Consider the following 11,811-nt stretch of genomic DNA (forward strand, 5'->3'; position numbering starts at 1 on the left):
CGAAGCCTTAGACCCTTGTTCTGAAAACCCAACCCCGACCTCATGGTCCTCTGGAAAATGAAGAAAAACTTTCTAACTCAGAGTGTTACTTGCCTCCAAAAACCTTCAAGCTGTGAGACAATTTACATTCCCCAGTCCTGGGTATTACACCAACACCATACTGTTCACTTATACCTTTTTTTAACAGTAAATTCAAGAAGCTGTTTTTGTTGCTAGTTTTTGGGCTTTGATTGCTTTGTTTGGTTTTGGCTTTGCAAATCACTTTCATGCAGGAAAAATGTAAACGAGGGGCCATATACATGAAAATCAATTTAACTCCATCTTTATTTAATTTTTAATTCTTTTCATTAAGAATTAAGAACGATTAAAAAAAACAAAAGCAAAGAAATTTTAATAAGTAAGATAAGGAGCCCAAAAACAAACCCATACACTTATGGTCAATTAATCTATGACAAAAGAGGCAAGAATACACAATGAAGAAAAGACAACCTCTTCAATAAGTGGTGCTGGGAAAACTGAACAGCTATATGTTAAAAAAAAAAAAAAGGAGATCAGAACATTTCCTAACACCATATATACAAAAATAAACTCAAAATGATTAAAGACCTAGATGTAAGACCTGAAACCCTAAAACTCCTAGAAGAGAACATAAGCAGAACACTTTTTGACATAAACCATAGCAATGTTTTTGGATCTGTCTCCTAAAGCAAAAGAAATAGGAGCAAAAATAAATAAATGGGGCCTAATTACGCTGAAAAGCTTTGGCACAGCAAAGGAAACCATCAACAAAACAAAAAGACAACTTACCAAATGGGAGAAAATATTTGCAAATGGATATTTGCAAATATTTGCAAATGACAAACAGGGGTTTAGTATCCAAAATATATAAACACCTCATCCAACTTAATATCAAAAAAAAAAAGATTAAAAAAATGGGCAAAAGATCTGAATAGACATTTTTCCAAAGAAGACATACCGATGGCCAACAGGTACATGAAAAGATGCTCAACATCACTAATCATCAGAGAAATGCAAATCAAAACCACAATGAGGGCTTCCCTGGTGGCGCAGTGGTTGAGAATCTGCCTGCTAATGCAGGGGACACGGGTTCGAGCCCTGGTCTGGGGGGATCCCACGTGCCGCGGAGCGGCTGGGCCCGTGAGCCACAACTACTGAGCCTGCGTGTCTGGAGCCTGTGCCCCGCAACAAGAGGGGCCACGATAGTGAGGGGCCCGCGCACCGCGATGAAGAGCGGTCCCCGCACCGCGATGAAGAGTGGCCCCCGCTTGCCGCAACTGGAGAAAGCCCTCGCACGAACTGAAGACCCAGCACAGCCAAAAATAAATAAATAAATAAAAATAAAAGTAGCTATAAAATTTAAAAAAAAAAAAAAAAAACCACAATGAGAGGGAATTCCCTGGTGGCCCGGTGGTTAGGACTCCACACTCTCACTGTTGAGGGCTCAGGTTCAATCCCTGGTCGGGGAACTAAAAGCCCACAAGCTGTGGGACGTGGCCAAAAAAAAAAAACACACAATGAGATATTACCTCACACCTATCAGAATGGCTATCATCAAAAAGACCACAAGTAACAAATGTTGGTGAGGATGCAGAGAAAAGGGAGCCCTCCTACACTGTTGATGGGAATATAAATTGGTGCAGCCACTAAGGAAAACAGGATGGAGGTCTCTCAAAAAATTAAAATAGAACTACCGTATGACCCAGCAATTCCACTCCTGGGTATATATGTATACAAAGAAAACAAAAACACTAATTTGAAAAGATACACGCACCCCAATGTTCATAGCAGTATTATTTACAATAGCCAAGAGGCAACCTAAGTGTCCACCGAAAGATGGATAGATAAAAAACTGTGGTATGTATACATATATACATACACACATATATATACATGTATATGTATATATATGCAATGGAATATTACTCAGCCATGAAAAGAATGAAATTCTGCCATTTGTAACAATGTGGATGGTCCTAGATAGTATTATACTTAGTGAAGTAAGTCAGAGAAAGACACTCTATGTTATCACTTACATGCGGAATCTAAAAAATAAAACAAATTTATATTATAAAACAGAAACAGACTCACAGATGTAAAGAACAAACTAGTGGTTACCAGTGAGGAGAGGGAATAGGGGAGGGGCAAAATAGGGGTTTGAGATTAAGAGACACAAACTACTATGTGTAAAATAAATAAGATACAAGGATATATTGTACAGCACAGAGAAATCCAGCCATTATTTGATAATAACTTTAGTGTATAATCTCTAAAAATAATGAATCACCATCTTGTACACCTGAAACTAACATAATATTATAAATCAACTATACTTCAATAAAAAAAAATAATAAGCTAAAAAAAGTAAAACAAGGGCTATAATATATGTCTAAAGAATAAGAGACAAACAAAAAGAGGAAAACAGGGAAAAGGGATGAAATGGGGAAAGGGATGAAATGGAGAAAGAAGAAAAGGTAATCAGAGATACAAAACCTCTTACACAGAAGCAAGAGAGGGAGAGAAGGAAAGGGGTAACACAAAGGATGGCAGTACATTGGAAGGCGATGGAGAGTCCAGGAGTGAAGCACAAATGGGATGTAATCTTGTTTCTCTCCACACCCATCCAAGAGCAGAACCCCGACGTCCTGGGCACTACCTCCCAGAGGTTCATGGTAGTGAGAACCAGCCCTTCTAGATGAGATCACTGCCCTTCCCATACCTGTAGGAAAGAAGCGTCCATCCCAACACCCAACATTCTTCTCATCAGCTCACCCACAGCACTTAGAATGCTGACAAAGTCTAGTTTATACTTTTCGGATTCCTGGGTTTTGTGGGATTTTCACTTTTTTAACATAATATACAAAAAAGCCTCAAATTTTTTAAAAGATAATAATTGCAGCCATTAAAGATGAAAAACACATCTAGGGTCACATCTCCAATCCCTCATTTTGCAAATGGAGAAACTAAGGCTCAACACTGAGATGACTTTCCCAGGGTCTCATAGCCTGGCAAGGAGGAAGCCATGAACTAGATCAGGGAGGGAGCAGAGTATCTGTGCTATCAACATGAAGGCAGATCATTTTCTGAAAAATGACACCACTAAAACAGCCTGAGTCTTTGTCACCTCAAGTTTTCTCCACCATACATCTGTAGACTTGGCTCTGTCACGTTACCACTTCCTGATGTGGGGATTGTTTTCCTTTCAAGAATAAATAAACAGTACAAGCCAATAAACTCTAGAATGATAAATGCCCTCTTATCTCAATATTTTCTTCCCAGAAGATGGAATATTACAAACAAGAAAAATTCTTTTCACCAAAATGATAAACATTTATTGTAAGGCACAAACAGGACACTAAAGAAAGCCTGGGGTGATTTTACTTTCCGTCAGTGCAACATTTTCTCCAAGTCCTTGGTGCTGTCAGCCCAGGGTGGACACACAGAGAGTGAGGCTGGTGAACTGATCCTGAATACCAGTTTGGCCACACTCTGAGTCCAATCGCCCACTGAGACATGGCACTGTGGCATCAGTTCCACTTAAGCAAATTCCAAGCAATTAGCTTGCCTGCCCCAAACCCACCCACCTAGAGGCAAATGCAACGCCCACATCAACCAAAAGTCCCAAGACCCACTCATTCCTACATCTCCAAAGAGACTGGTCCCAATGCCCAGAGGGCCGTAATGGAGAAAGTTTCCCTGCTCTACAATACAGGTTATTTCTGTGAGGTATTACAAGCCACTCAACAACACACAGCAACAGCCTGGGATCTCATTCTACTCCCCAAGGAGATGATGGACCTTATATCATCTTTAGTCTTAAGTCCTCTCCAACTCTTACAGATACACTGAAAACTCCCATGATCCTGACCTCACAACTGAAAGAATCCAAGTCAAAAGACTCTTATTTCACTGATACACTGAACTGAAATGAACAGGTTATGAGCACTTATTGAGCACCTACTGTGTACAGGGCACCATACCAGTGGTTGCACAGGTGTGCCTGGAGAGAGTGAAAGGCAAGTACATCCTAACATAAAACTGTTCTCATTCCAGTTTTGTAGAAGTTGTTAATTCAGATTACTACTAGCCTTTTTCTTGTTCCCACTCCTGTCCCGCTTTGCACATTGTTCTTACTAACACCTCTCTAAGAAAGTAATATGGAAAATTTTAGGTTAAGCAAGACAATTCAAAAGACTTCTTTGCTAATATGAAACTCAAAGATGATACCTGAATATCGTTAACCCTTGCTATTGGAGTCCCTTATTACTCCTGTTGGCTTGGTTTTGTGGAGATGGGGGAGGCAACATGGTCACAGACCATCCCTGACAGAACAACAGCATTTCCCCAGCAGAGAACATTCCTGCTGCAGCTTCTAATCCACACTTTGGGTCTCAGCTTTTCTACTTAAAGCACAGGTGCTGAAGTTCCTTCCTCCCAACGATCCTGTCACTGCTCATGACGACCCTGTCTGCCAAGCACGTCAGAGTCTCCAGATGTTAGCTGGAAGACCTGGTGCCTCTTCTTGCCCTAAACAATCCTCTACAATAAACAGCCAATGCACAGAGAAATGACCTTTGTAATCTAGGATGCAGAGATGAGGGAACATGTGTGCAGGTGGGATCCCCCCCAGTGTAGGTGCACGTACCACTGGTACCCTTGGAAATTCAACTGCAATAGATTGACTAAGATGTGATCTTACCAAAGGCAAGGAACATATTATGTGGCATTTGATGAATTCTTCTAGCCTTATAAATCTGATTCTTTATTCTGTGCCCCTAAGAGACCTGAAATTAAAGAGATCAGCATTATTGAATTTTGTAGAAAACACAGCTATAGGACTGATGCACTTAACTTCCTTTACTGAGCATTCTATTACAAAGAAAATGGATAACTTTGATTCAAGAAGCTGGAGGAAACAGGAGGGAAAAAAATATAGCCAACATCTTCTGCTAGAGGGTAATATGAGAAATAATTTATGCTGCCCCTTTCCTTTAAGTGCTAATAGTTTACAGGTAAAATTTCCCAAGATTCTTTCACATACTGATATATATTAAGCCCCCATTCATGTGCATCACAAGGTGCCAAGTATAGCAAGTCAAGAACAAGGGACAACAGAAAGCAATTGGTCACTGACTTAAAATGCTTACATTTTGCAAGTGATAAGCTTAGTACCAATTGCTTAGTATTTCTCAAAGAGTCACCTGTTGGTGCTCTGCATCAGAACCACCATGACGGCCTTACAGAAATGCAGAGGCCTGGGTCTCAGCTAATGTCAACGGTTTAGAATCTCTGAGCAAAAGGACTTTTTTCCAGGTTCCCTCGAGATTATGAAGTACACTAAAGTTTGAGACTGCTGCCATAGGAACGATCTCAAGTCTGTATTATTCAGGAGGTTCCACTACAGGCCTCAATGAGGGAATGACTCAATTACATGGGGCTGAAGTTTACTGAGTCTCATCCTCCCATTTCCGTCTTGTACTCAAGCTCACATTCCAAAGGAATTCCTTTGACTTTTAAGGTTGAGAGGAAATTGTTGATGTTCCTGAATCACCCTTAATAATAGCTTAGCCACACTTGAAGAGCTGAACATAGTAATGCTTGATTAATTTGGACCTGTTAAAGGAGAGACTGCACTAATCTGGGAAAGGTCAAAACCTACTCCTTTTTACTAGAGACTTTTTTCCCCTCTGTGGAATAATAATAATGTATTCCAACTCACAAACTAAAGCTAAATTTTAGATCTGGGCTTTTGGCCTTTATGTGGTTTGAGATATACTTAAAAATTTCTCAACCACCTCACCTATCCCCTGGTCCATCACTACAAACTGCTGTGAATTTTTTTTCCTCTTGTTTAATAGGCATTCTGGTTCTGAATCCAAATAACTAATGGCAAAGAGAAAGAAATAATCATTATTAAAACACACAGGGACTTCCCTGGTGGTCCAGTGGTAAAGAATCTGCCTTCCAATGCAGGGGAGGCAGGTTTGATCCCTGGTCAGGGAACTAAGATCCCACATGCTGCAGGGCATAAGCCTGTGCACCACAACTACTGAGCCTGCGTGCCGCAAACTACAGAGCCCACACACTCTGGACCCCGCACACCACAACTACAGAGCCCACGCACCCTGGAGCCCGTGCACCACAACTAGAGAGAAGCCCACGCACCAAAACAAAGAGCCCACATGCCACAACGAAGACTCCACATGCCACAACTAAGACCCAATGCAGCCAAAAAATAATAATAATAATAAAATAAATAAATAAAACACACACACACACATAATATGACAGACACTGATTTCCTCAGTTCTTTCTCATATAATTTATTCATCATCATCATAATCCTGGGGTAGATATTATTAGCCCTATTTTACAGTTGAGGATAGGGAATCACATGGCTACTAAATGATAAAACCAGATATGATGCCAGGTCTCAGACCTCCACATCAGGGAGGCAGCATCTTCCTTCACTGCAAATACACTTGAAGGAAGCCGCATGTTTGTTACCCTAGGGAATAAATAATGCCCTGAAGAAAAGGGGACTTTAAAGTCCATCAGACTCAGTTTGAATCAAGAATGTGTTCCTCCAACAAGATGTATAACCTCGAGCAAAGTCACTTAATCTCTCTGTGGCTCAGTTTATAAAAGATAAACATCATCTATTAAAACAGGGTACTATTTATTCCCTTCTGATGAAAAGTACTTGAAATTAGGAAGTAACAATGTGAAAGCCTCTAATATCATAGGTGACAGTTAAAAAAAACTGTAGCTCGTGTTCTTCCTTTTCATTTTTTAAATATCAATTAAATAAAAGTATTTTTCTAAAATATCACTGAGGCAGTTCATGAAGAGAATGGAGAATCAAAAAGAGTAAATCAGGCAAGTAAAGAGTCCCTGGAGAGTGGAAGGAAAAGAAAGTATATGCAGATGGAATAAGAATACCTGTATAGAAGGAAACAACAGATGGACACCCAAACCAAACTTCTTCTATTTGACAAATCTGTGAGGATCATGCTGATAGAGGTCCCATCATGTCTTGATGAACACAGAAAGCTCACTTAGCAGCATCATATCATAAAGAACAGGTTAAAGAATTCTACGTTCTCATATGCAGTAAAAGTTCCTCCCTTTAAAAATAAGCATGCCCCCTTGAAATTTGAGTTTTGCTATTGCTGAAACACGTTAAGAATTTTTCTTCATAATACCATACATCATACTGGACTCTATAGCTGACAAAATACTTGTAGCTTCACAAAGTCACCTGAGTAATAAGTACCACATCACCACACCATCAGATGATAAAGACACATCTCCGTATCTCCTGTCTTGGCCATCACAACACAATTCCTGAAAGGAGAAGTATTCCCAGCCTCATGTTCCAAGTGAGACAGGCCCTCCTAAGTCCACCACACCACCTCAGAAATAGAGAAGAAAATTCTCAGAGTTCCTCTTGTTCCTGAGACCAGCATACTGAGGGCTATTTCTCTCCTCCCTTGGCCACCATCCTGCTGAGAGCTGCAGTAGAGAACACCTGTCCAATGGCCCCACATTGTCCTGCTTGGCCATCAGTTCTCATACATCACATCCCTATTACCTGTTAACCAGAAACCTGAGCTCCCACATCATCCATCATCCCAAGCCTTCTGTACATTTATGACTCTGAACAACTTTCCCAACCATCCTCTACCTCTAAACCCCTTCCCCTTATCTGTCATCAGCAAACACTCTTGTTATGGCTTGAACTGTGCCCCAACCCAGCCAAATTCCTATGTGTAACTCCTAATCCTCAGTACCTCAGAGTGTGACCTAATTTAAAAGTAGGGTCATTACACACTGATGAAAGAAATTGAAGATGACACAAATGGAAAGATATACTGTGCTCATGGATTGGAAGAATTAATAGTGTTAAAAGGACTATACTATCCAAGGCAATCTACAGATTCAGTGCAATCCCTATCAAAATTCCAATGGCATTCTTCACAGAACTACAACAAATAACTCTAAAAATTTGTATGGAAACACAACAGACCCTGAATAGCCAAAAAGTATTTGGGCATACTTTGAGAAAGTATGAACTTGAGAAAGAAGAACAAAGCTGAAAGCATCATGCTCCCTGATTTTAAACTATATTAAAAAGCTACAGTCATCAAAACAGTATGGCGTTGGCACAAAAACAGACCCATAAATCAATGGAACAGAAGAGAGAGCCCAGAAATGAACCCATACTTATATGGACAATTAATCTATGAAAAAAAGGGGCAAGAATACACAATAGGGAAAGGACAGACTCTTCAGTTAATGATGTTGAGAAAACTAGACAGCTACATGCAAAAGAATCAAACTGGACTACTTTCTCACACCATAAACAAAAATAAATTCAAAATGAATTAAAGACTTAAGTGTAAGACCTGAAACCATAAAACTCCTAGAAGAAACCATAGGCAGTAGGCTCTTTGATATTGGTCTTAGCAATATTTTTTTTTAATATTTCTCCTCAGGCAAGGGAAACAAAAGCAAAAACAAACAAATGGGACCTAATTAAACTCAAAATCTTTTGCACATGAAAGGAAACTATCAACATATGAAAAGACTGCCTACTGAATGGTAGAAGATATTTGCAAATGATATGTCTGACAAGGGGTTAATATGTAAAATACACAAAGAACTCATACAACTTAATTTTTTTTAAAAATCCAATTTAAAAATGGGCAGAGAACTTGAATAGACATTATTCCAAAGAAGACATACAGATGACAAATAGGCACATGAAAACATCCTCAACATCACTAATCATCAGGAAAATGTAAATCAAAACCACAATGAGATATCACCTCACATTTGTCAGAATGGCTATTATCAAAAACACAGCAAATAACAAGTACTGGCAAGGATGTGGAGAAAAGGGAAGCCCTGTGCCCTGTTGGTGGGAATATAAATTGGTACAGCCACTAGGAAAACAGTATGGAGGTCCCTCAAAAAATTAGAAATAGAACTACCATACAATCCAGCAATTCCACTTCTGGATATTTTTCCAAGGAAAACAAAACTCTAATTTGAAAAGGTATATGCACCCCTATGTTCACTGTAGCATTACTCACAATAGTAAGATATGGAAGTAACCTAAGTGCCCATCAATATATGAGTGGATAAAGAAGATGTGGTGTGTATGCATGTGTGTGTGTGTGTGTATATATATATATACACACACACATATATATGTATATACATATATATACACATATATATGTGTGTGTGTGTATATATCTGTATATAGTATATGCTCAGAATATTACTCAGCCATAAAAAAAGAATATTACTCAGCCATGAAAGAGAATGAAATCTTGCCTTTGCAGCAATGTGGATGAACCTAGAGAGTATTATACTAAGTGAAATAAGTCAGAGAAAAACAAATACTATATAATTTCACTTACATGTGGAATCTAAGAAAACAAAACAAATGAACAAACACAATAAAACAGAGACAGAGTCATAGATACAGAGAACAAACAGGTGGTTGCTGGGGGTGGGGTGGAAGATGAGAGAAATAGATGAGGGAGATTAAGAGGTACAAACTTTCAGTTACAAAATAAATGAGTCATGGTTATGAAATGTACAGTGTGGGAAATATAGTCAATAATTACATAAAACCTTTGTATGGTGACAGATGGTAACTAGACTTATTGTGGTGATCACTTTGAAACGTATAGAAATATCGAATCACTATGTTTCGCACCAGGAGCTAACACGGTGTTGCAGATCAATACTTCAAAAACAAACAAACAGATCTCTGTTTTGGTGGAACCAGGCTTCGGAGCTCCCTTCCAAGATGGCCGAAAACAATTCTCCATACAAGGCCGTGGCCACAAAGTGTAGACGCAGCCGCACCAAATTCACAGAAGAGCAATTGAAAATCCTCATCGATGCATTCAACAAAAAACCTTACCCGGGTTATGCCGCCAAACAAAGACTTGCTTTGGAAGTCAACACTGAAGAGTCTAGGATCCAGATCTGGTTTCAGAATCGAAGAGCTAGGCACAGGTTCCTGAAAAGACCTGAGAAGAACTTAGACTTAAGACAAGACCGAGTTTACCCTGAAGAGAATATTCAAGGTATGAGAGACAGACGATGTCGTACCAGCTACACTTCTTCCCAATTACAAACTCTCATGAATGCGTTCATGGAAAACCCTTATCCTGGGATTGATTCCAGAGAGCAACTTGCTGAAGATATTGGGGTTCCAGAGTCTAGAGTCCAGATTTGGTTTCAAAACCGAAGATCTAGACTCCATATCCAGAAACAAAGAGAACCTGAAGAAGCTTCAGCCCAAAGACAAAACCAGGGACAAGATCTCTGAGATGGGAGCATTCAAGGTAGCAGCCTGTTGTTCCCAATTTGGCTCACAAGTGGAGTCTCCTGAGTGCTCAGTCCTTCCACATGGTGTAGTCAACTCCAGCTTCCACTGTAGCAAATTAATCAGACCCAAGGAGAGGGGTTCGTGGGAAACTCTGATTTATAGCCTGGTGGTCAGAAGTACAGCTAACAACCTGAACTTGAGATTGGCCTCTGAAGTCGGAGGAGTTGTAACGGAGCAGGACCTTATGGTGATTTCCCAGGACAGATTCCCCCCACCCCCATATCCTCTGCCTGCTTTTTATCTGTAGAAAAACTTTAGCTGAATAATAAATTTAAATCAGAGAAATGAGAAAAATGCAGAAATGAAGGAAAACAGTCAAACAAGATGAAATAATACTTCAGCTATTAAACGAAGTCAAGGATTTTAGTTCCTTCTCAAAGCTATAGATCATATTCTGAGCCATATCCTTTAAGCTGTTTTGTAGATACTGAAACCCCACCAGAAGGAAGAAGTTAACTACATGATGACCAGACTGTAGCCACAACATAAGCTTCTCCATCTTACACAATTCTGAGAACTCACCTCAAGGAAGTGGAAACAAACTGACCCTGGAATTGAAGATTAACTGTACTTAAAACAATCAAGATGATGTTGATCAGACCACCACGTGAACAATTTCAAGATGATTGTCAGAGATGACTGTGCTACTCTTCACGCAGCCACCCCCGCAGACCTGTGCATTCCTGAAATTCCCCTTTAAAATCTCTTGCCCTTGATCAGCAGTGGGGATTTGTTTTTTTGGAACATGAGTCTAGCTTCTCCCCAGGATGGTCGGCTTCCTCAATAAAGCTATCTTTGTTTTTACTCAAAAAAAAAAAAAAAAACAAACAAACAAACTTACAGAAAAAGAGATCTGATTTGTGGTGACCAGAGGCAGGGGTTGGGGGAAGGGTAACTGGATGAAGGTAGTCAAAAGGTACAAACTTCCAGTTATAAGGTAAATAAGTACCAAGAATGTAATATACAACATAAATATAATTAACTCTGCCATACGTTATATATGAATATTGTTAAGAGTAAATCCTGGGCTTCCCTGGTGGCGCAGTGGTTGAGGGTCTGCCTGCTAGTGCGGGGGACACGGGTTCGAGCCCTGGTCTGGGAGGATCCCACATGCCGCGGAGCGGCTAGGCCCGTGAGCCACAGCTGCTGAGCCTGCGCGTCTGGAGCCTGTGCTCCGCAGCAAGAGAGGCCACGATGGTGAGAGGCTCGCGCACCGCGATGAGGAGTGGCCCCGCTTGCCGCAGCTGGAGAGAGCCCTCGCACAGAAGCGAAGACCCAACACAACCAAAAATAAATAAATAAATTAATTAATTTAAAAAAAAAAAAAAGAGTAAATCCTAAGAGTTCTCATCAAAAGGAAAAAAATATATATTTTCTGT

At 40.0% G+C, this 11,811-nt stretch overlaps 1 protein-coding gene across 1 annotated transcript; it reads left to right on the forward strand.

Moving 5' to 3' along the window:
- The first annotated feature begins 9,844 nt into the window (after nt 1-9,844).
- On the forward strand, nt 9,845-10,372 carry LOC118891911 (double homeobox protein A-like). The gene has a single exon (XM_036845830.1). It carries the CDS (start codon nt 9,845-9,847, stop codon nt 10,370-10,372), a length of 528 nt encoding a protein of 175 aa, XP_036701725.1.
- Nucleotides 10,373-11,811: the final 1,439 nt, after the last annotated feature.

This window comes from Balaenoptera musculus, chromosome 3, assembly GCF_009873245.2.
Source record: "Balaenoptera musculus isolate JJ_BM4_2016_0621 chromosome 3, mBalMus1.pri.v3, whole genome shotgun sequence".
NCBI lineage: Eukaryota > Metazoa > Chordata > Mammalia > Artiodactyla > Balaenopteridae > Balaenoptera > Balaenoptera musculus.

Bases quoted from the DNA above. Each gene is read 5' to 3' on its own strand.
- LOC118891911 (XM_036845830.1), top strand. From the start codon at position 9,845: ATGGCCGAAAACAATTCTCCATACAAGGCCGTGGCCACAAAGTGTAGA.